The 24,377-nt window shown below is 43.4% G+C and overlaps 2 protein-coding genes across 3 annotated transcripts; one reads left to right on the top strand and one right to left on the bottom strand.

The window, feature by feature from the left end:
• Nucleotides 1-879: 879 nt before the first annotated feature.
• pak6 (p21 (RAC1) activated kinase 6) lies at nucleotides 880-21,736 on the top strand. 2 transcript variants are annotated; one of them, XM_076978780.1, is made up of 9 exons: nucleotides 880-1,435; nucleotides 10,208-10,433; nucleotides 15,474-16,145; nucleotides 17,261-17,803; nucleotides 18,000-18,133; nucleotides 19,405-19,531; nucleotides 19,691-19,816; nucleotides 19,947-20,081; nucleotides 20,273-21,736. In XM_076978780.1, exons 2-9 carry the CDS (start codon nucleotides 10,230-10,232, stop codon nucleotides 20,438-20,440), a joined length of 2,109 nt encoding a protein of 702 aa, XP_076834895.1. In that variant the 5' UTR covers nucleotides 880-1,435; nucleotides 10,208-10,229; the 3' UTR covers nucleotides 20,441-21,736. The 2 variants fall into 2 exon arrangements, with proteins under 2 accessions (XP_076834895.1, XP_076834896.1); XM_076978781.1 differs by lacking the exon at nucleotides 10,208-10,433.
• A 519-nt stretch (nucleotides 21,737-22,255) lies between these two features.
• ankrd63 (ankyrin repeat domain 63) lies at nucleotides 22,256-24,146 on the bottom strand. Its single transcript, XM_076978566.1, has one exon. It carries the CDS (start codon nucleotides 24,046-24,048, stop codon nucleotides 22,477-22,479), a length of 1,572 nt encoding a protein of 523 aa, XP_076834681.1. The 5' UTR covers nucleotides 24,049-24,146; the 3' UTR covers nucleotides 22,256-22,476.
• Nucleotides 24,147-24,377: the final 231 nt, after the last annotated feature.

The following is a 24,377-nucleotide window of genomic DNA, read 5'->3' as shown; positions in this document are numbered from 1 at the left end:
GCTATTCATATTAATGAACGGTTGTCCACAGACAGCTATCATGGCTTTGTCTTCATCTCCACCTTTGGGGTTAGGGGCTTAATCCTGAATCACAATAGGCTTAGAGACCAGTAGTGTAAAAGTACAGTTGAAACTCACCACAATCTATTCTGGTATACTCAGTATAGTCTGCATAGCAGCATAATGTGAATAATCTGAAATAAAACACAATGATTTTAATTGGCATTTTCAGGCTGTATCGATGTGCCTTTAAAACCTCTGTGCTGCATAAGGGTTTAGGTAGTTGACAACGTCCTGCTGAGGAACACCAATGGGAGCTATAACAATGACAATAACACGGGGTGGAGACTGTGGTGTTATTGTATGGGTAAGGATTGTAGGGGGGCAGTAGAGTTCACATATGCCACACTCTTTAGTGGAGACAATGGTGTTATTAAGATGCAAATGAAACCTCATTGTGAGTGAAGCTATTGACCAAATGGACTGGTTAATTTATGATTAATTTCTTCAAGGTGTCATAAAAATCAGTGTTGCATTTGCTGTTGTTGGTTAGGAGAAAACTCCATCACTATTTCATTCTTTGTCTAAAAAGTCTTAATTATTTATTTGTAACATACTGTATTCAGAATGTATTGTGAATTATGCATACTACATAACTGCAGTTCTTTGTGCTCATGTAATGGAAGCCTCCACTGCCTGCTATGACCTTAATAATGTGGCTTTGGGATTTTCATATGGATTTTGTATGAGCACTTGACACCTCAGAGGTGCGGCTGTCCTCACCGTCTCGGATTGCCTGCTCATGTGCAAGGTTCAGCACAGAGGCAGAGGGGGCGGGCCGCTCGGCCAAACAGTCTCCCAGGTGACGGGCCGCTCGCCTCCGCTCCGTCACGGAGAGGCAACGGAGCGGCCGCGCGCACCGCTCCTACCGAAAGGCGCTCGGCAAGGACCGCCCACAGGGGGGAGAGGGAGGCAGGGAGGGAGGAGAGAGAGGGAGAGAAAGAACAAGAGAAGGGGGAGTGAGAGCACGAGCAAAGAAGGGAAGGGAGCAGAGCGCAGAGCCATCTCTATGAGTCCGTCGTGTCCTCTGGCCGCGGACGCTACCCCTTTCTCTCAGCATGGCCGCGTCCTCGGCAGTGCCTGCCGCGCTGCACCGGTAGCAGGAGCTGGCGAGGGTGGGAGTGGCCACGCACGGAGGCCTGGACGACTCGTCTCCGACAAAGGCTCTGCGATGGCGATAGTGCTGGAGCGGACGGGCGCCCGGAGGGAGCAGCGCATCGGGCTTTCTCGGGCAAGCGTCAGCCTGCAGCGTGAGGCTGCCTGAGACAGCCCTCCTCCTCCCCTCCGTGTGTGTGTGTGTGTGTGTGTGTGTACACGCTCACATAGTCTCCTCTCCTGGGAGGAGAGAACCTTCAGCGCTCGTTGCAACGGCAAGGTAAGCAGACATGCTTCTCTGTTTTTGATCCGGAGGTCTTAATTCCCCTCAGATGGTCTTTTTTATTTTTTGCTTGTGTGATCTTGTGGGGGTTGAGTGGAGGTGTGTGGGGGGGAGGGGGGGGTGCATGCTGAGGCTCATTGATGAGCAGCAGTAAAGAGCAAAGCAACACTATGCACACAGACATAGCCAAGGAGGAGGGAGAGACCAGAATGCACCAAGCCTCGGTGGTAGTGAGGGTGAGATTGAAAAGACGACCACTGAAGCACTGCTCTGCTTTGGAAGGGCTTTCACCTTCCCCTCACCCAAGCACCCCCACCACACACCCTCATTTCTCTCTCCCATTACTCTTGCTCTCCTTTTGTGGTGCCTGCTAGCGGCCACCCTGTGGTGAGGCTCCGGAGACCGAGCCGAGTGCTCTTCTTGCATCCTCCTCAGGCAGCTTGGTGAATGGCAAGTGGAGGTCCCTGGGGTGTGAGAGTGGTGGTGGTAGTGTGTGTGTGTGTGTGTGTGGGGGGGGGTGTTCAGGAGGCGTAGCGTGGAGAACTGGGCCAGTTGTTGCTGTCACGGTGCGTTAGCCGCCGGCTAGAGGCTGCGCGCTCAGGTGTACAGATCCAGGCAGGCTGGCAGCAGGCTGTACTTATGCCAAAAAGCTCCCCGATGCGGCCAGAGTGATGCGGCCCAAATAAGTCCCATCACGCAGGGCCAATGCCAAATCTCCTGGTCCTCTTATGGAAGCTGATGTTCAGATCAGGGCTGTGGGGCTCTGCTGCAGAGTGGGTGTGAGGCTAGAAACTTCTCACTTGTGTTGTCATCGCTAAGAGGAGAAAAACAGATCCAGTGGCTCACTCCCCCTTCTTCCATGTGACTGTTTTCACGCATTGCTACAGGATGTCCCAGTGAATGAGGTGGACAAGTGCAGGGATCTGTGCTTAGTGATGGCGCCAAATAAACGGTTGTCGGTTGTAAAAGTTTATGTAAGTTGCATTTGAGCAATGAATTCAGATATGTACCCAGCTGTCAGAGGTTAAATTAGCAAGTTCTAACAAAGGTGAGAATCACAATGCAGGAAGATATTTTAGGATGCGATTAACTGGCAGACAGTTTGATTAAACATCAGGCAAAAGGATCTGTAAATAAAAATGTCCACATATTCAGTCATTTGTGTTTTCCACGTCTACTAGTTTGCCACCTATACCATTATATACAGATCTGTATTTGGTAGGCTACTGTTTTACAGAATTTGACTTATTCCTTCAGGAGTAATAGTTAATGGGTATAATAACACAATCAAAATAATAATCAGAAGTTCCACTCTAGACAAACTGCATTGACAGAATGTTTTACCTTGACTGAAGAACAAATGAGATATGTGGTGAATGAACCATGACACTTATCTATCATTCTGATGAGGGGTGCCACAAGCACTGATAACCCCATAAACTCTGCAAGACTGCATTCATGACAGGGTTTAATTAACTTTCAGCAGTCCCTGAGCTGATGTTTCTGAGGTTCGATGCTGGCCTGTCCTTTGTGGGAGAGTTAGAGCATAGCTAAAAGAAGAAACGGAGGGGAAAGGAGTGACATTGAGGGATGGGGTGCCTGGCAACTAGACTGAGCCATCCACGCACGTTATGGTTTTTGTCAGTGCTGATCTCTCGCTGACCCCCAGGGCATCTGCGGTCATGCTTCACAGTGCGTCTCACTGGAGGTGTGTAACAGGTTATCTGGGATGCCATGAGCCGAGCAGACGGGCCAAGCAGAGACATCTCTACAGAGACGTCGCCTGTTCAACCACTGCACTGTTCGCCTCATGTACATTAAGTATTGCATTAAATTAAGTATGTCAGTAGGCTTTGTCAACTAAAAGTCCATTTTGGTCGCGGACAAGCCATAAGAAAGGTAAATGTATTAAGCTTTAGGTTTAAAATGTAAAATCAAAAATGTGCAGGCATGGCAGCTTTTAAACCCAAAATAAGACCAAAATGAATAACCAATAAGAGAGTGAGGGGAGTGATAAACCAAATAGGAAACAGAAAAGCAAATGTTGGAAAAATATCTGTTTTCTTTTGAGTGGAGGCATACTGAAGACAAAAGATGAGTAATATAAGGATTCCCCTTTTGCAAGAAAGTTTACTTCAGTAGATCTCAGAAGGGAAATTTACTACAAATACATTACACCAAAGCTGGTTTGTCTTATTGGACCAATGTGTATGTCTTTTTCCACTAAGAGGAGAGAATTGAGCAGAGGGCAGGTGAAAACCATGAGCACATCTGCCAAAGCAGCAAAGCACAGAGGTGACACTGACTCAGACACATACTCACTACTTCAAGGCCTTCTCAAGGTTCTCATGGGATAGAGTCAGTAGAAAAAAAATTGCTATAGATCTACATTGGTCTCCATTGACAGTCATAGCACCCTCTGAACAAGGTTGAGGCATTCGTTTGACGTTGTACTGCTTGAGTTTTGTGTATTTATAAGGCTACAGAGTTTAAACGAATGTATGAAAAATGAAAATAATTTGTCATAGATATATAAAATCAGAAATGCCAAAGACTAGGGCTTCTAGCTTGGAAAACAAGGCTCTGGTAAACTTGCATTTGTTTGTGGCAAAACATGGCGGTATCTGCTGCTCTGATATGATGTCTAAGCTCTTTAAACACACTCATTTCTCTCCCCGTTGCAGTCCTGGATCACAGTATTTGTGTCACTGGAATTTTGAAGAACATGTTTGCTGTCAAAAAACCTCTGCTCTTTCAGATGGCAGAAACTAGAGCAGACAGGGTATTTCACTTTCTCAAGGCCAAGTTAAGCTCCAATTTGGAGAAAAGCCTTTTTTTTCAACACATTTTGCATCTGGAGTATTGTGTACCACAGAATATTGCTTAACCACGGTACATAAACAAGGTTGATATGTGTGGACACGCCATCTCAAGAAAAGAGGCGGTGCAAATTGCAGGTGAATAATGGAACTGGAGAGCTATAGTGAGGCCTGTCAGGTTCCTGACTTCACACTTCATTCTCTTTCTGTCTTCCAGTCAATGTAATAAACATGTAGTCAGAAACAAAATGCCATAGAAGCAGCTACTATTTTTTTGGTATTTTTGGTATCTCAGCCACAAAATACTATAATACATGTATTAAGGCAGAGTAGAAAATATCTTAAATAGATATTTGAAATGTAAGATGGAAAATATATATTAAAAAAACCAGCACAACTTAACATTTCAGTTTCTAATGATTAAGTTTGTCAGCTGCACACAGTACCAGTAATTGTCTCTGATTATATAATACAGGATAGTTTGCATAGCTCACTATAGTGAAGAACACAGTATTGTTTTAAAGGTTTACTATATACAAACAGTAGTTCCATATTTAATTTAAAATCCAGCCTGGAGGAACAAATTTATAACACCGCATGATGAGGTTGATGCATTGTAATGTACTCTCTCTGGGTTTCTGGGTTCAAAAGCATATTGAAGACCATTTTTGTGCAGATAAAAGTGGATGATACAAAGGCAGAACACTTAGGTGAGAAGCAACTCAGAATGAAAATTAACTGATGAATCAAAGGTCATAAAACAAACATCTGTACATTCTACATGTGTACAACTCTATCTGTGTAGAAGTAAGAGTGTGTGTACTTTTCAAAGAGTTTGTTATTTCCAGAGAATGCCTCCATCACACACACACACAACCACGCAGCAATCTTATTTCACTCAAAGTGCAAAACGATTTCAATAAGGAATGTGCTGAAGTTCTTGTCTCTTTAAAATCGCTTGATTCTGACTCTTGATTCTGTCCATACTGCTAAACAAATCCATCTGCATAATTCGGCTCAGATTATTCTAATTCCAGCCTTGACACATGCAAAGTATTCCGTCCAATCACAACACACTGGCTGACACAAATTCTCCATGGAACAGTGAGTGGTAATCCCAGAATTGGATAATCTAGAAGGCACACTCCCTGCTAATCCCCCTCGTTACAGTTCCTGCCTGCAACGTGGGTAGCAGCATAACTGAATTTCTGTTGAATTGAAAAAATGTTTTTATTTTGGCTCTTCTGCAGGTGTAGAGCACTGTTGTGCAGTATATTTACACCCCTCCCCCACACACAATCCCATGGACATACACGTGTTGACTTTGTCTTTAGACATTCTCTGACTACTGTATATATTCATCAGCAGCCCTGAAATTGGTCAGAGATCTGTGTTTCATCTGTGAGGAAGGTGTATCTAATGGTTACCTATCAGGTTCTTGTGCATAATAAGGCCTGGGACAAAGATAAGATAAGAATGGCCTGAACAACCATTCTGGAGTCGTCTCTGGAGAGAAATGGATCACTTCTTATGGTGCAGGGGACAAAGCTGAGTCAGTTTGGTAGCATGTGCTGATAATGATAACTGATCATCCAAAACTATGCCATGCCTGTTGTGCTCTTAAAACTGGGCATATCTAATCAGACCATGTAATGCTATTTTGCCTCTGTTTGTATTACCATGGGTACATAGCAGATCTTCCTCAGATTCAGCTTTAGGTGATGGGCAACCATCCAGGAGGGGATATGTGCCAGACTTACCTACGAGTCAAAACTAGAGTCTCTAATAAGTAAAGGATGTGTTGCGTGTCATTAGCAAAATGGCGGTAAGAGAAGGCATGTAAAGACATCGCCAAGAGAGTTGATTTAGATAGAATGGAACACTGTGCCTTGTGGGCATGACTGGAGAGTTTGCATGGAGCAGATATGGGTCCTCTCCATGTATGCTGGTCTTCCGGGCAGGCTGAGGCTGTGTTGCTTGTGATGTGAAGGTGGAGATAGGCAGGAGGAACCAGTGAACGTATTGAAGGATACAGAGAGGTCAATAAGAATCAGAGCCAAGTACATTTTGACTGATTTTGCTGTAACTGCAGAGAGGGCCTTATGAGCATGTAGTCAGATCTCACTGCCTACAGAAGACACATGGCATGGCTGGAATTCAAACAAAGTGGACAGAAGTATTGTGGTACTGGGCAGTAATGTTTTCAGCTGTGGGTTTGTTATATGCTGGAGCACTCTATATGGCAAACATGATCAAACATGATTAGACATCTTCCTCACAGATTAAACACCTGCCATAACAGTACAGTACTATGAAATGCTGTAATTTAGTATAGGCCCCGTTTTTATAGGCCTCGTTGACAACCTTATAAAAAAATTATTTGTTTATAGTGGGTGGACTTTTACATATTCATGAGAATATCGAGTTGTTATAATTAATTAATGCATGACTTAATAATGAATTCAGAGTTAGATAATGAAGAACTAACACTACATACACAAATGTCAGCACTTGAATCAGCACTTGAATTTTTAACCAACCACAATTTATATCGGTGTAGCTGGATGCTTTTATAATAGCTTTTTATAGTCGAATGAATTAAATAACAGGATTGCAGTGGCTGTCATAACTATGAATGTACTGTATACCTTGTATTATTGTACCTTGATACTCTGAACTGTCCCACAGTCATGAACCAGCTGATGACAGCACCAGACAGAAGCGCTTATACAAACTTTGGAGGCATCTTATAGCTATGAATCAGTCGATCAATACCTATCAATCAGCTTTGAGCCATTACGTCAAGTTCTTGATCAGAGTTTCTTCATTTATTCCTGATCAGATAGTCTTTATTACTTTCTTTCAGATACACTGAAAAAATAAAATGGGACTGCAAATCTAAGTCAGACTAAGATGTAAGGAGTTCAGCAGTTCTGTAGCTCTTATAGTTTGTGTAGTGCTTTTGGGTTGCAGCATTTTGATTGGGTAAGGACAGTGCTAGGTCATATCTTAATGGATTACAAAGCTTATGTTGTCCATAGGTTTTCAGTGCAGCGAGATAAAGGTTAGTACAGATATGTTTTTCCATATACAATTTATGTAATTTCTGATTTATTGCTTTGAATAGGGTATTGAACTTGAACTTATGTGCTGTTGAAAACAGAGCTCAGTAAGATTAAAGTGTGTAAATCGATAGTGCTATCAAATTTTCAATTAGCTCAAGTGAACATGTATTCAGCACTGTTCAAAATCCAACTGCACTTCTACAATGTCCTTTAAGAAGACCTTTAAAACATTGTAACAGCAAGCCAGTCACTTTAGTTTAAGAGTGCTAAGCAAAGTTTTTTGGACTCCTAAGACTGACAATATGCCCTAAGTATTGTCCAAAAAGTGTCAAGCCTCCACTAAACGCAATGACGGCAAGTCAAGAACTCAGAGGATGCTTGCTGAAAAATGGCTAAATACACTGTGTAAAACAAAACAAGCTTAAAGACTAACATACATTGAATCCCCACCCAGCATGGCTGTAAGGAGAGAGACTCCTTACAGAGCGGTGGGTGAATGAGTGGTCATGCTTCAGAATGAATCAATACCTGGGAAAACCAAACCACAGTCCATTTGGACAGCATTGATTCGCTTTCGTGCATGTTTCATGTTGGCGCTGTTATCACTTGCAGTCAGAGCACAAACTGGATTAGATTTCATCCCACCACAAATACACATCGATCTGCTTGTACACGTGAAACAAACTGAGGCAAAACATTTAATTTGACAGTGTTGACATTTGTTGACACACTTAACATTGTTCACCATCATATTCCCTCCTTATTAGCTATGAAATAGATTTGTCTAAACCAGTTGTAGTTTACAGAAAAAAGCACAAAGTACTCATCATCCACTATTCATGCTTCACACTTGCCTTACTCTACAGTTTCACTCATTAAAGTGAGATTGACTATTTGCTTCTGGTTTTAAATATTTTATGTCCTTTAATGGCCAGGATACACTGAGATGTTAAGATCAATGTATTTTGTACATATTGCACAGCACAAAAGTGTTGACTTGTCAGCTTTTGTCAAGTAAATACACTGTGTTCTCTCACTTCCCATCCTACCCAGCACCTAGCTCCATGATGTGAGTACCTTATGCCACTGTGATCATGTTCTTGTCAGACTCAGTCATAAACCCACCGGCCCCCTTATCATGTATACACATGGAGCACAGAGCAATATGCTTATGCAAATCCTAGCGGAGTCAGCTCTGGTTGCAACATTTTTTTTTAGCTCTGCTCGCAGCTCTTGGTATTTCTTGGCTTTTCTTGGTCCTGAAATTATTTGGGATTTCTAAATCTATACTACACTACACTATGTATATACTACACTATACTAGTTGGTTAGCCATTACCATTTTGTCAGTCTGTAACTGGACAAGATCTTAACTCAGTCATTCTCCACCACTTTGGGGGATGTGTCCTACTTTGACCTCACAACTTTCTGCCTGTACCGGGCACAGATGTTCTGTATACTGTGCCAGATACTTGGTTAAGGCATTCCACTGAAGCTCTACCTGCTAGCATCTTGCATCCCACTGTGCCGAATCTTGTTATGAGCGGGCATCTGTGAATATACACTGAACATACAGTGTATATTATATTTAAAAGTTTTGCCTGCAAGTAGAAGAAATAACGTGAGGCATGGATTTGTCTGTTCTGGCTCGAAAGCATGCTGTAGTCCAGGATTTCCTAAGGACAACTTCAGACTAAATGTTGTTTTAGAGCATTAAACACTTGCTCAATCACATTACATCATGTAATCTACTGCTCAAATCCAGTTTCACTATTCCCTTTCCAAGCTCATCTTAGTGTTAGCCTGAAACATCTCTTTAATGCTGCCAAGGATCTGTATCTGGATACCAGCACTATATCCAGATAGTAGAATTTAATTCATGCTGGGATATCATTCATCTTCTGTACATAAAAAGTATCTAACAAAACCTAAAGTGCTAAATGTCAGTGAATATCATCTAAAAATAATAAATAAAAACAAAGAATCCTTATTGGACTTGACGGTTGGTTTCCTTGGAAGTTAGAGAGAGAAATGCACCTTTGCAGTCACTAGCGGACGTCGGGTAAGGGACAGTTGGCTCCTGAGTGAGTCTTTTCATTCCGCTAATGCACTCGTAACCCTGGGGCTGGAGCCAGTGTCCCTTTGTGAGCTGTCTGTCACTGAAAGGGCAGGTGCGACGGCAAAGTCTTAATTGAGCAGCTATCCTTCATTTCCCATGTGAACACAAATGTATCTGACTCACAGCCGATAGCGGCACTCTGAAGCATGGAAAAACGGAAAAACAAAACCACAAGAGCCAGACTAGACAAAAGGGGGATGTGCACTTCAGATGGAACATGAGGAAAGCCTGTAATGCAGGCTACTAACAGTCCTTTGGAACCAGGACAAATACCTGTATTGGATTTCTTTATTCTGTCTCTAATTACCTGTGTATGTGTGATTAGGTGTTTATAAAGTGAACTGCATGTGGTGCTGTTAAGTATAATCCTAAACACAGTTTAAAGATACTTCATAAAAGGAGGGTTAGATCTAGCAGTCAGAAAACACTTTGAAGATTAAATAATGTGTTGGCTTTTACTTGTTTTCTTATTTTTTCCCTATTATGTGTGGTATGCTTGTAATGCAGTAACTTTGTAATGAAGTAACAAAATTTAATTATGTCTAAGGTCTAAAATTGCAACTACACTATTAGAAATGGCTGAAAATACTGAGAAGCCTTTGATATGCTTTGAAGCACTTTGTGACAAGTGTTGTGAAAAGCGCTATACAAATAAATTTGATTTGATTTGATACTGCATTCATAACATGCAAGGGTAAACCTTTTCTGTAGATAGTATATTTTGTAGATTGGGTTTCATCCAATAACACCAAGCTTTTTCGGACAGGTTCCCAGTATAGGACCTGACAATGTTCCGCAAAAAGAAGAAGAAGAGGCCAGAAATTTCTGCACCAAAGAACTTCGAGCACCGAGTCCATACCTCTTTCGACGCAAAACGTGGAGTCTTTGTGGGCCTACCAACACAATGGCAGAGCCTCATAGAGAACCTCCGGAGGCCCAGACCCATGGTGGACCCCTCCAGAATAACACCAGTGGATCTGAAACCAAAGAAGGTGGGAGGTCTACATTCTCAGTCATCAGGCAGCCTTATGAAAGTATTTTGGTATGACCAAATACTCAAAAAGATGGGGTTGTAGGGTGGGGAGGGGGAAAGTCATTTAATCTTCATTGTGGAAAAAACTGAATCAGTGAAGCACACATTTTCCACCAACATTTCTAGCCTTCTAACATGTAATGATCACCTTATAACCGTTAAGTTCAGGAGTACATGTATTACATGGATGGGATGGATGGATGGCAAGGATGGATCACTGACACCCCACAACCAGTCACTTTGAGTAGATACAGCTTAGTAGATAGAGTAGATAGGAATAGAACTTGTTACCCTGGTAAGGCAGCCTATCTAGGAGAAGGACACTCAAGATTTAAAATCTCTGTCGTTTTTGGAAAGTTTAGTTTCTTTTTTGCTCCTTGCATCACCAAGGTTGGGGGAAAGGGGAATGCTACTTGGGCAACATCCTGCCAGCCATATCACATGGCCTAGGCTTGCATCCCAATGTGCACCTATAACCTGGAGACGGATATCTAGTTTTGCCTAACTCGCCTGTGGAATTGGCTAAGTCATCACCTGATTGCCACAGAGTGGGACACCAGGGATTGCTCCTGATGGTGGGACGTGTCTTGGAGTCTCAATGGACTGCTAATGCCTGTCTTAAATTGGGCAGACCTCAGCCATTAAGGTGCTGTCCTGTTGTGGTCTACCATCTTCATTGGGTGCAGGGGGATTAGAAAGAGCAAGCTGCAACCAAGAAAAAGAACACAACAATCTGAAAACATATTTGAAAACATTCAGGACATTGGTGACTCCAGAAAAACAGCTGTCATCAATTATGACAAGATATGCAGATATTGCTGGTTTTCAGGAAATACAGCTGGCAAACGCAAGCACACTGAAGGAGAAAGACTACATGTTCTCCTGGCAAAGAAAGAGTTTTGATGAGCCCATAGAACACAGAGTAGGCTTTGCAGTAAGGAGCGGCCTGCTGGGCTTGCCAGAACTAGGCAACAACTCTGTTGTTGTGTCTTCAGATTCCTCAACTTGACACCACCAAAGGCTCCATTGCCCTTATCAGCGTTTAAACCACAACATTGTCAGCAATGCCAGATGCTAAAAACCAAATTCTATGCAAACTTCACATTCATCAACAATAGTATATCAAAGGATAACTAATTCTCTTGGTTCATTTAATTCCAGAGTGCACTGACCATGACTCATGGCATTCCCTTTGCCTCCACACCCTGTAAACATCAACTTTACTTTAGGTTTATGACACTGAATTTTAGCAATACCAAATCCACAGGTTACAGGTAGACCACAATAATAAGAAGAAATAAGCAAAATTAACAACTATCCTGCCCTGGACCGTTTGACATGAGAAAAATTAATGAAAATGGACAATGACTTCTTGTGCTGTGTTCATCCCATGGCCTCCGCATCACCAATTCCTTTGTCAAGATCAAACATAAACACAAGGTGTCCTGACAAAACTGGCACTAACCGGACCTAACTTTTTGAACTGGCACTAAATAGACTTTATCCTTACGAGGCATGCTGCCATGAAGAATATTCTACCTTAGTGTTGAATTCAACACTGACCACTCTCTGGGGTGTTATAAGATCAGGCTGCACCTAAAGAAGCGTGCCATAGCACCAGGAATAGAGGACTAAAATGTCTCCACCAGTCTTCCTGAACTTTAAAGACAGCTGGGTAACATGCGGCCTGGTTAAGGTATCTGATAAGTGGTTAAGGTACTCAGTAATTTGAAGGCTGAGATGACACCCACTATTGAAACCATGTTTGCCGTCTTTACTGAGTATAAAAATCACCCACAGCTAGGGACTTGCAGATGCTCAGGGCTACAAACAACAAATTCAACAAACTGTAAGCCATTGTGCCAATGAATACTGGATTCAAGTCAGTGAAAGCATTCAGTTATCCATCGATTTGAGCAACATCTAGGGAGTGTATGATGGCACAGGTGTACACTATTTCAGAACTATATAGCTCCTCTCAAAACCCTCTACTGGAGAAGTTATCACACATAAAGGTCAGTATATAGAGAGAATTTTATTCCAACCTGTACTGCAGAAAGAACGTCCTCTTAGCTGTTGAGTGCTTGTTGACCACAAAAGAACTTTATGCAGAGCCAATGGTTGAAGAGCTCAACAAGGCCATCAATAGTTTGATACAAAGAAAAGTCCCAGGGGGTGATACCATATTATTTCCACCAGCCAATGCTGACAAAAAAAGAGCTATACCACAGGACATGAGGCAGACCAAGATTATCACCCTTTACAAGAACAAGGGTGAGAGAAGTGACTACCACTACAGAGGCATCTTCCTTCTCAACACTGTCAGCAACGTCTTTGCTCTGGTCCTGTTGACCTGCGTACAGACACTGGCAGAACAAATGTACCCAGAGTCACAGTGCAGCTTCTGAGCTAAAAGGTCTACCATAGATAATGTTCCCACAGCAGATGCCTCTATATATCTATATTCTCCCAAATATCAAAGTTCTTGCACCAAGTCTCTTTGGGATCTTGTTCTTCTTCTTTGGGATCTTCTATGGGATCTTCTGCAAGGGACTCTGCTGTATTGACAGCCAGTGGAAGTTAATTCCACCATCTGGAAGCTGGGGCAGAGAATGGTCTCGATGCTTGTCTTGTCCTGAGATCTGAAGTAAAACTGAGGTTCAAAGTACTGAAGGTATGGATTGGGCTTTGATCATTGTCATCATGTATGGAAGGGCCGGTCAATTTTAGGCTTTTTAGGTGAACTTCAGGGTTGTAAATGAGTCTAATGTGGGCAGCTACTATAAGCCACTGAAGGGAACTGCCTCTAGAGGCAGACCAGCAAGTATCAATTTGCAGTAATTTAGCTTTGAGTTGGCAACAAACCGCACAAGCACCTGGGTAGCTTTCTGTGAAAGAAAGGGGCAAATTATTCATATGCTACAAAGGAGAAATCAGCAAGACCTAGTCAGGTTTGAAACATGAGTTGAGAAAAAAAAACTGATTATCCAAAGCTATGCCCATGTTACAATCAGTACATTATGGCAATACCAGGAAATGTTCAAAGGAGACTGTAAGGTCATGGTAAGGATTGAGAGTTCCTGGGATGTACATAAACTAGTTATGCTTGGGTTGAGCTTCAAGTGGTAGTCCGTCGTCCATGATGCAATGTCATGCATGGTGAGACATGCCTGGATATCTGAATGTCAGAAAGTCAGAAAGGAGAGAATTAATTGGGTGTTGTCAGTATAGCAGTGGTAGGAGAAGCAATGAGAAGATATATCACCAAGAGTGTAAGTATACAAAGAGAAGAGAAGAAGGCCTGGCATTGAGCCCTGAGGGACATCTTTGGCAGCTAGAACTACTGGCTGCTCTCAACTGCCCTACAAAGGTTTCTGTAAGACAGACCTGAAAGTTCTTGCCATTGATACAGAATCCTGGGAATCCTAACTGAATTCTAACATTGCAGCAGACAGGCAGTCATGCAAAAGGAAGTGCAACACAGCCAAAAGACCTCAGACTGCACATGGATGCAACCTTTCCTGCAGAGACTTCCCACATTGATCTCATCAGCCGTAAATGACGCTGTTCCAGCTCAGCAGATAATCGCTACACTTAGGATGCATCATTCATGGTCCCTGGATGACAGAGGCCACACGAATATGTGTTACACTAGAAACACAAAAAGGGGTAGACTTTTATGTAGCTTATATATATAATTATGATTTTGTGCTTTGGCTCTGAATATAGGTCAGGTTTTCAGATCTGAGCTTAGAACTTAAAGCAGCTTTTTGGGCATCCATCCACAAACTTTATGTCCTATTCTTCAAATCCACAACGTTTCTCTTCCTTAAGATGGCCTGTTGGTAATAGCTTAGAAAACACCACATGCTTTTCTTTTTAACTTACTGTCATATCAGTTTTATCTATCATGTGTCTTGACTAACAATTCTGCTATGTTCAGATGAGAACCCTTAGAGGGCACCGAGATTTATTACTACATCCTGGCAATTAATAATGCTGCACACTGCCTAGCCACGAGTGCCAGTCTCATGCATAAAAAACTCATCTCCAAGCACATGGCTATCTGCAGGGTACTTGGACCATCCCATGTCCCTCATTTTGCCACTGCACAATATTTCCTTCTCAGACATGCAGTACACATAAAACTCATCCATGTGGCTCTAAGGGCTTCAATGTCTGTTCTTAGCAAAACCTTATATATGCATTCGCATATACAGTGGAAATAAGTGCAGTACAACAATGCTAGTCAGAACTATATTACAAAAGATTCCACATGCTTTCATTTCTGGATAAGGTCATTTTGGGCTATCAAATGTTTTTTTTATGAGAGTTGTACCTTATCTTACCTTGGCTGCTGAGATGGTAGTACTAAGAGCACAACCCCTCCATATCCGTGCCCCAGAGAAAGTGCCCTCACATGAAATCAAGCGTGACTTCACTTCAAGTTAGAGTAACAGACCTCTGGGCTTTCTTTTGACAACTTAACCATGTCTGCGTTCCTGAACCACTGTGGTGCATACTGTCTTCTTTCAGGGTACTTTTGTACTCCTAGTCAAGGATAGACGAACTGAAGCACATGGCAATTGATAGAAAATGTCTTTTGTGGCCAGAAACCCTTGCAAACGTGCTTTGAAATAAAGGTCAAAGTCAGAATAAAATGAAAAGCTTTCTGCATGGAGACCAATAAGAGAATTAGGGAAAGAATGTACAGTTTCATAATTTTTAAACTATTGCCCCCCGTCATTGTAATTTATTTTTGTGAAATATTGCACCAGTCAGCTCTTTTTTGACTATGTAATAAAAAAAATGTAAAAATCATTTTGCAAAATGAGCAGGAGTGCTTGGACAAAAGGTTCATTTGTCAAAGAATGTATTGTATGCTTTATCTCAAAATTGCATGGTTTAAAGAAGTGTAATTTTGAGATAATTTCCTGGGGGAATTTACACTGCTCAGCTTGCATTAATCCAACTGTTTCTCTCTGTATGTCTCTCTCAGACAATCGTGCGTGGGAGCTTCATTGGCCATGGCGACTATATCTCTGCCATGCTGTCAGACATGAGCCGCCTGTCAGTGAGCAGTTCCAATTCTCTGCGCAAGACCAGTCCCTCTGCCCGCAAGAGGGCACAATCCTTGGGCCGCCTAGGGGAAGTGGCTGAAGGTGACACCTACCAGTATGAGGACCTGGAACGCACTGAGCCTCACCTTGATCCCAATGCCCATACGCAATGGGGAGACCAGCCACGTAATGTCCACAGTGAGAGTGGGACACCATACATGGGTGTAAAGAAGAACGTCAACCTGCAGCCCAATGGCGTGCTGCCCAGGGCCAAGTCCACCTATGAGGTCAGCATTGGCTCCCTAGAGGGGTGTATGGTTCCGCCCACCATGCCCGCCCCTCCACCACCACCCATCCCTGTACCACCCAGGCCTGTGTACGTGGGCGGGGATGTGGGAAGCCCCAATGAGAGGCTGATGATGAGGAGGGAGTTTCCCATAATACTGTCTCACAATCCAAGGCCTATCTCCTGCTTCTATAGTCCCACTATGACCATGCAGAGGGACCCATGTGACAATATGGCTCTCAATTCAGATCTGAGGACTGCAGACAGGCTTCTGGTTCACCCACAAAACAGCCCAGGGAGACCATACTCTTCTTATGACCTGAAGGTAAGCTTTATGTATGCTTAGTAATGATCTGAAGAATGATCTGTTATCAAATATCATTGTCTTTAAGAAATAACTGTGTTTGTTTCACTGTTCAGTTGCAAAGTATATATTTAAAAATGTCATAGCTTTTGTCATTTTATTATTCACTTCTAGGTGTTTCTATGCTTGAGATTGAAAAAGTCCTATAAAAAGTATATATAAAAAGTCCCATAGGGATCTATAAATTTACATGAGCTCAAAGAGATCAAATGATTAAATGTATTCTGAAATAAAATGAATAACATGGCCAAATAAAAAAGTGCCCCGATGTATGGAAACACATGTCCATGCATTAGTGATAACAGTAAGCATTAGACCTCATAGGGTTAATGTCAGTGCTCCACTTTTAACTATAATGAGATCATTTGCAGAATATATTTGCTGTGATGTTGCAACATTGAATCATTCCTACACCCTTTTCCTCATCTATGGGATGCTTTCTTTTTTTTTGACAATAACTGCAGGATGTAAGGTTCAGTTCAAAATAGCACAGCCCTATGAAGCTGTGCTCTCTGACAAGTGGAATTCCCCACAGGACTAATGCTTAAATATAAAATAATAATACTATACAATATGCCACATAATTGCATACAATATATGTAATAAATTACAGTCATAGAACTTAGACACAGAAAACATAAAAATTTAAATACAGACCTTTACTTTACAACACATATGTATAGTCACCTTGGAATAATGCTGTCATTCTAATCTACAGTTTCATGTATTGGTGAAAGACGGCTTCAGTCCGTATCTGTTATTTATATTGCCGGTGTCTCTAACGATAAAGTAGGCTGGCACACTCCCCAGTCTGCGTAAGACTGTTTAATTAATGTTGATGGTTTCTCAAGGTGATAAAAAAGTGACATAAAGCATTTAGTCCTGCAACGTCCCTGTGGTGCAGGGCTGCTATTTTTGGAAGCACTCACGCTCCCAGGAGTAAATGTTCTGAGCACGCACAGCATGCCTGCGGAATGCTCCGGATGGCGACAAGCGGGAGGAGGGCAAGGCTGCATTAGTGTGTAGGGCGTCAGGCCTTGGGGCACCAGCCATCATTCTCTTTCTCCTTTGCACAGCTACAGGCGGACATGGGTCTGAGGCCCCAGCCCAGCTTGTTCCACAGTGGTGCCAGCAGTCCTCTTGTTAGCAGCGCCATGCCACACCGCGTCATCCGCTCGTCCTCCAGCTACACCATCGGCCTCTCGCCCAATATTGGCTTCCGGCCAGGCGGACCGGAGCCCTTCCTGAGGCACTCGGGTTGCCCCAACCCGGGTTTCTACCCCCGACAGGACAGCCCATCGCAGCCTCGGCCATCGCCCACCGGCTCACTGGCCACCAGCCCGCCGGGCACATGTTCACCTGCTTTCAGGCCACCGCAGCTGCCGTCACCACGCCCGCCCCCCGACCCACCCAAGGTGACCCACGAGCAGTTCAAGGCCGCACTGCAGATGGTGGTGGACAAGGGTGACCCACGTTCCTATCTGGAGAACTTTGTGAAGATCGGCGAAGGGTCCACGGGTGTGGTGTGCATCGCGCGCGAGAAGCACAGTGGCCGCCTGGTGGCTGTTAAGATGATGGACCTGCGGAGGCAACAGCGACGAGAGCTTCTCTTCAACGAGGTCACATATTCTTTATTTAGAGCTTACACAGCTCTGACATGTACCATGATAATATGGCAATTGCAGTCATTAGGTAAACAGCATTTGCGTTATATGTATATTGGCTTAGATGTGGTCTGCATTTAAATATGTGTTCAGTATAAGTAGAGGCACATGATTTTTGTTGCAATGTTTGTTTGCAATGCTGCATTTGCAGGTGGTGATCATGCGAGACTACCAACACAGGAACGTGGTGGAGATGTTTAAGAGTGCGTTGGTGGAGGAGGAGCTCTGGGTCATCATGGAGTATCTTCAGGGAGGGGCTCTCACTAACATAGTGTCTGAAACCAGGTATGCAAATTTAAAGCAACCCCCCATTAAAAAATTCAGCACCTGTGACTCTTAAGTGTTAAAGCTTAATTTTGTCAGTAATGGGACATTATTACATCATTTAGGAGAGTAGGCAGAGCAAGGTACTGTGATGTGCAAGTGGGCAGAACACAAAGAGATTTTTAATCTAAAGCAAAACAACAACAAAAAAGCACTCGACATGGTGCCAGCAAAATAATGATTCAAATAAAGGTTGTATACCCGGTGTAGCAGGTTCAGCAGTCGGCTGTGGTGCTCCAGCGTGAAGCACTGTAGATGGGCACATGGTACACTTTTGGTGGATCTGTACCTGGTTGATGAGCAGAGCATTATGGGTGCTAACAATGTGCCATGGGTCTGATTCCCAGGGGTTGTTATAGTGATAAATACTTGTATGCTGCTCTGAAACTCAAATGCTCAAATTTACAATTACAATTTAGTTCAAATCGACTAAGACTTGAAGCACTTATTTTTCCTTAGGCTATAAAAGGAACTTTGTCCTTCCTTCTTTTTACAATTTTAATTTGTTGTCTGTTAACAGGAAGTTTGGGTGCTCTGTGCAATGATGTCATATTGCAGGGTTTACTTAAGTTCTGGAGTCCTTCTCTTTAGCATGTAGCATCTTATCTCAGCCACAAGGGGGAGTGTACTGTTTATTTAGCATCTGAAGAGACACACAAGCCCTGCGTATTTTGAGAGCACGTTCAGATTCAGTTACATAATTTGACAGATTTTTCAGTGTTGTGAGGGAAACCTGGTCTGAAAAACTGAACATATAAAAAAACAGAACAAACAGTGACTGCTATTTATCCACTGTCCTGCTTTGTTTCTTTATATATTCAAACTCCAAACTGGCTTTGACATTCCAGTTGGACAAATGTTAGCCTAAGTGTCAGGTAGGGCCTACTTGATTGCAAATGAACCAGTACATGAGCTATTAAGAATTTTATACATGCATATGAAGCCTTCTCCAGTTAGTCCTTTTACTGAAGTCTGAATAGATCCCCAAAAACAAATACAAAGCATAAAACTTGTTACCCGAGTAGCACCAGTAATCAGGATATCACACCTCAGACCAACTTATGTGGAACCAGTGTATAGAATCAAATTGTTATGTCAAACGTAAAATGTTTGTATGCATAAGAAAATAAATCATGAGTTATCAAGCATGCATATGCAACTCATATGAGTGTTAATACTGATGAATATTGACCTGGACCTGCAGTGCTAACAGAGCAGTGTGGCTTGTGCAGACTGAGTGAGGAGCAGATTGCCACAGTGTGTGAGGCTGTCTTGCAGGCGTTGGCTTACCTCCACTCACAGGGCGTTATCCACCGTGACATCAAGAGTGACTCCATCCTGCTGTCCTTGGACGGAAGGGTGAGTTCCAGTCTTTTTGAATCCATCTTTCTGTCATTCCTTTCCACTCTTCCCATCCCTTTTTTATCAGGAGTGTTTAACAGTGGATCATGCTAAGGATGGAGCAATGATTTATCCAAGTCACCTGAGAGAACAATCCAGTGTTTCTTTCCCATTCAGATCAAGCTGTCAGACTTTGGGTTTTGTGCTCAGATCAGCAAAGATATTCCTAAGAGAAAATCACTGGTGGGGACACCATACTGGATGGCCCCTGAAGTTATCTCCAAGTCACCATATGGCACTGAGGTAATTTGCTATATTGTAACATTGTACAACATCAAATCGGTCATTTGCTAGCATCTAAAGCTCGGCTTTATGCTTTTTACACTTATTATTCTGTGACCTGAAAGTGGAACATTGTGAAATCTGACACCAGGTGGATGTGTGGTCTATGGGCATCATGGTAGTAGAGATGGTTGATGGAGAGCCTCCTTACTTCAGTGAAACCCCAGTGACTGCCATGAAGAGATTGAGAGATGAGCCAGCACCCACCGTTCGAAATGTTCAGCAGGTAAAAACTGACACACACACACACACACACACACACACACACACATCCTTCATCTATATTTATAAAATCCAACTAATCCAAAACTTCCAAATAGCCATACAAAGTGCACGATATCTGCCCCAGTCCACACTGTTGAATAATTCACACCCTTCTCTTGATCCTCCATGGCCCATCATCTTCTCCTCTGACAGGTGTCTCCAGTGTTGAAGGATTTCTTGGACCGCATGCTGACCAGGGACCCAGTAGAGAGGGCCAGTGCCACTGATCTTCTCGAGCACCCTTTCCTCCTGCAGAGCAGCTCTCCGCAGTGCCTGGTGCCCCTAGTGGAGCAATACCGCAAGCGCATGTCTCGTTGCTGAGCCCCACCCTCTCCTTCTCACCTCCGTGCTATGCATCCATGTAGGCTACTCCTTCCAGGAGCCCCCTCCCCCGGGACCTCCGGGCCTGAACGTCCAACACCAGGGTGTCACAGATGCAAACTGGTGAGCATAATAGCCTGCTATGCAGCTGCTGTGGACTCGAAAAGGCACAAGCTACAAGCACTTTTCCCCGGTCTGAGCAGGATGACAACAACTGTAGCTGGATGCTGATGTCGTTGGAGTCTAAAGGAATTGCACCATAGGACTTTGCTGGGAATGGAAGCTTTGACAGCAGCCTGGACACTATGATGTGACATTTTTTTTCAAGTCACACTGTTAAGTTAAAGCAAATAACATTACTTATTATTGCGATTAAGAAAGGCGCAGGATGGCCAGCTTAGGTCGATACTTAACCAGTGTTCTTCGCACAGTGAGACTATTGCACCTTGTCCAGGATCAGCTTGCAGACCTATACAATGGAACCATGTAGACAGATCTTACATTTGTGAAAGGACTTGACTATCGCTTAAGTACTGTGGCTGCAACTGTTTTTAATGAGCCATTGGAACCCACCGAATATGTCCTAATTATTCAGCTACTTATTGTTTTCCTTGTTTGTTTGAACGTTTTTTTCCCTCCAGTGGACTGACCCACCTACTTTTCTTAAAGTTGTTGTGAATTGTTTGTAAAATGTGGAAATTGTAAATATTGCATCTCAGCTTGAAAGGATTTTAAATGCATAATTGAGGAAGGAATAATGTATATACATTCACGTTAAAAGTTGATACTGTAATTGCATTGCCAGCATTATAACTGAAGTATGAATGAAATAAGGAACACCCTCTGAAACAGGTCAAAGGTGGCTTCAGTGTTTGTTTACAGAGTTTGTGTGCATGTGTGTATGAGAGAGAGAGAGAGAGAGAGTGAGAGTATGTTTACACTGGGGATGTAATGTTCATGTTGGCATTTCCACATCCAGCCTGTTGTACTGTGACTTATTTTCTTAACAATTTATGTATTTTTTAAATGGGTGTCTGGGTGTGTATGTGTGCTGCTAAGGACAAGAGACTGTGATGGTCATAAAGGTGGTGTAGGTAAAGCACACTGGTTATGTATGGTTTGGTTCACGCTGACCCGTCTCTCACCAGCTCAGTACATTATGTACATTATCTTTGAATTCTTTCAGCAATTCAAACATGAATCATTGTGGTTGTATTTGTATGTTAGTTGTTCATAACATGAAATTAAACACAATTTTAATTTTGTAAAGTGAATAAAGGATGCATATTGAATATTCAGGGGCAGTACAGTAGTTTGCTTGAGCTCTCACACGCACCCCCCCCCCCCCCCCACACACACACACACACACAGTAGCTTACACTGAATAAGAGGTGGTTTCACACATACAAATCCACACGCGCTGTGGTAAACTGGACAAGCATTTATTAACTTTCGTTCACAGAACATATATGATTGACATTCACAATATGCATAGTTAAATGCGCAAAAAGATCACAGGACCACGGCTATGCAGATACATCTGATATTTGTTTCAGTTAAATGTATGGTAGTTATTATTTTACATATAGTGTATGTATGTAAACAAATTACACATATACTATACATACATGGAACACAATTATTCAACGTATTACTATATAAATCCTTGCCTGCCTTAATCGTCCCGCTTGTAAATAGTATATTATATATATATATATATATATATATATATATATATATATATATATATATATATATATATATATATATATATATATATATATGAAGGAATATTATAAAATGTATGACGTTGTATAGCAATTAGCAAGGTAAATAAAACTGTCACTTCTAAAGAATGAAGCAATAATGCATATGCATTTACCATAAAGCCAAGAATAGACCGCGTAATCAGCGCCCAGAAAAGAGTCCAAAAATGTACATATTGTTAAACTGTCACCTATTCATGGCAAATTAAGCAAAAATATCCCTGTATAGAATTGTTGATTGAGTTGTCACTGGCATATGATAACGGTCGATTAGGCGCGAGTAACTGGAGGACTACCTTCAAATTCGCACCTCACACCGCTTATGCTGTCGACGCTTGGCTGGCTGTTAACTATTTTATGCGTATGCGACAGAGGAAAGGTTTCTGACCGAGCGATTTTGCCCTTATTTGACCCCCCGCCAGAAGGACAATCCCTAACCAGTTTCATAAATTCAGGTGCTGTAAATCGTCGCAGTAATCTGGTTCCGAATCCAGGAGGACGAACTTTAATCCTTTCTGGTGCGATCTCCTCCCGCGTGAATAAAAGTTTATTCTGTCTTGCATTCTTGGCAGTACTACCGCATTTTAGCGATTCTGTTTTTCCTTTAGAGTCATCATCATTCTGTGATTTCGCAGCGTCGTTATGTGCACTTGCAAATGGGCTGACTCCGTTCAAAAGTTCTCTCGATGTCCTAACCGGTTTGTCTGAGTCGTCAGTCTTTATGGAGCTGTTGCCATGGCAGTAAAACTTCGCGATCAGGGGTTTTTCATCCTGAAGAGAGGCTCTTTTGAATTTACTGGCATTGGCGACATCATGCACTTCGCCCTGGTAGGACTGTTTTCTTCCTGTTCTGAGGTCTAGGCTGAATGACTTTGTTTTCACCCAGACAGCCGTATTTTCCCTCACCTCGGACTTGTCATCCTCTTTCTGGCAAGATTCTGAGATAAAGTTTATTTTTCTCGTTGTGCTGACCTCTCTTAATGTAGAGTTTTGGATCTGTTTTGAGGTGAACAATACATGTTGCTCATCCTCTTGAAAATGCCCTTCTGAGAATCTGGTCAAACTTTTGTAGCAGTTTGAGTTCGTTCTCTCAGGGGACTGGTGTTGACTGAGGCGCCTCTTTTGACCGTTCCCCTCCCCAATCCTCGCCTGCCTCTGAAACAGTGCTGGCAAGGCTTCTTCGTTCTTACCATGGGACTGCCTTGAGAACCTCTCCAGAATCTGCTGTGGGAGGCGGTTGGGCCGGCCTGCTTCTCCTTCTCCTTCTCTCCCTGTCTGTTCAGCCTGCTCTACAGAGCACACTCCCTTCCTCCCCGCAGTACTTAGGACCTGAACGCAGTGGGTGTGGCCTAAGCATTCAGCAACCTGTGCGGCAGAGTGGCCCGCGTGGTTTGTGCGCTCCAACTTCAGCCCGAGTCTCTTGAAAGCCCTGACGAGAAACTCCAGGACCTGGCTGTGTCCCCCGTAGGCTGCATACATCAGAGCGCTGTTGCCCCAGCTGTCGATGAGCTCCGGGTCGGCATTGAACTGCACCAGGGTCTTGACGGCGTCCAGGTGGCCCAGCTCGCACGCCAGGCTAAGCGCCGTGCGCCCGTGCTCATCCTGCATGTTGACATCGGCGCCTTTCTCCAGGAGCAGATGTGCGAACTTGGCTCGGACGGCGTGGTCCTGGAGGCACGCGGCGTGCATGAGCGGCGAGCGTCCTCCTTCAGCTCGCGCGTTCACGATGCGCCCGTCCAGAGCGTCCAAGACAAACCGGGCCAGGTGCACCTTGCCGCCATTCATGGCATCCAGAAAGGTTTTAACGCCAGAGCCCTGGCACAGGTCTTTGGGCCGCAGCATGGCAGAAAAGCCTCTGGTTCAGGTTTGCAGGTTTGAGGGGGGGGGGGCAGCGCGAGCCTGTCAGCCACCGTGCTCTTCACTCTCCGCCTCGGTGTCACTGGCAGCTTCCTCCAGAGTTTCTGAGTCTCAGTCGGGGAGTGCTGGCCGCTTTATACCTCCCTCTCGCAGCGGGCCCGACCCACGTTGCTATGGCAACGGCCGTGCGAGGCTCGGTGCTGCTATAGCATCCATTCAGAATCTCCTCCTTTCCTTGCAGGCAGGAGGTGAGAGATACACCGCTCTGAATGCCATAATTACTCAGCAGCAGCAGCGGCAAAAAAACAAAAAAC

Source organism: Brachyhypopomus gauderio, chromosome 17 (assembly GCF_052324685.1).
Source record: "Brachyhypopomus gauderio isolate BG-103 chromosome 17, BGAUD_0.2, whole genome shotgun sequence".
Taxonomy (NCBI): domain Eukaryota; kingdom Metazoa; phylum Chordata; class Actinopteri; order Gymnotiformes; family Hypopomidae; genus Brachyhypopomus; species Brachyhypopomus gauderio.
This window is presented reverse-complemented; position numbering and strand designations above follow the sequence as displayed.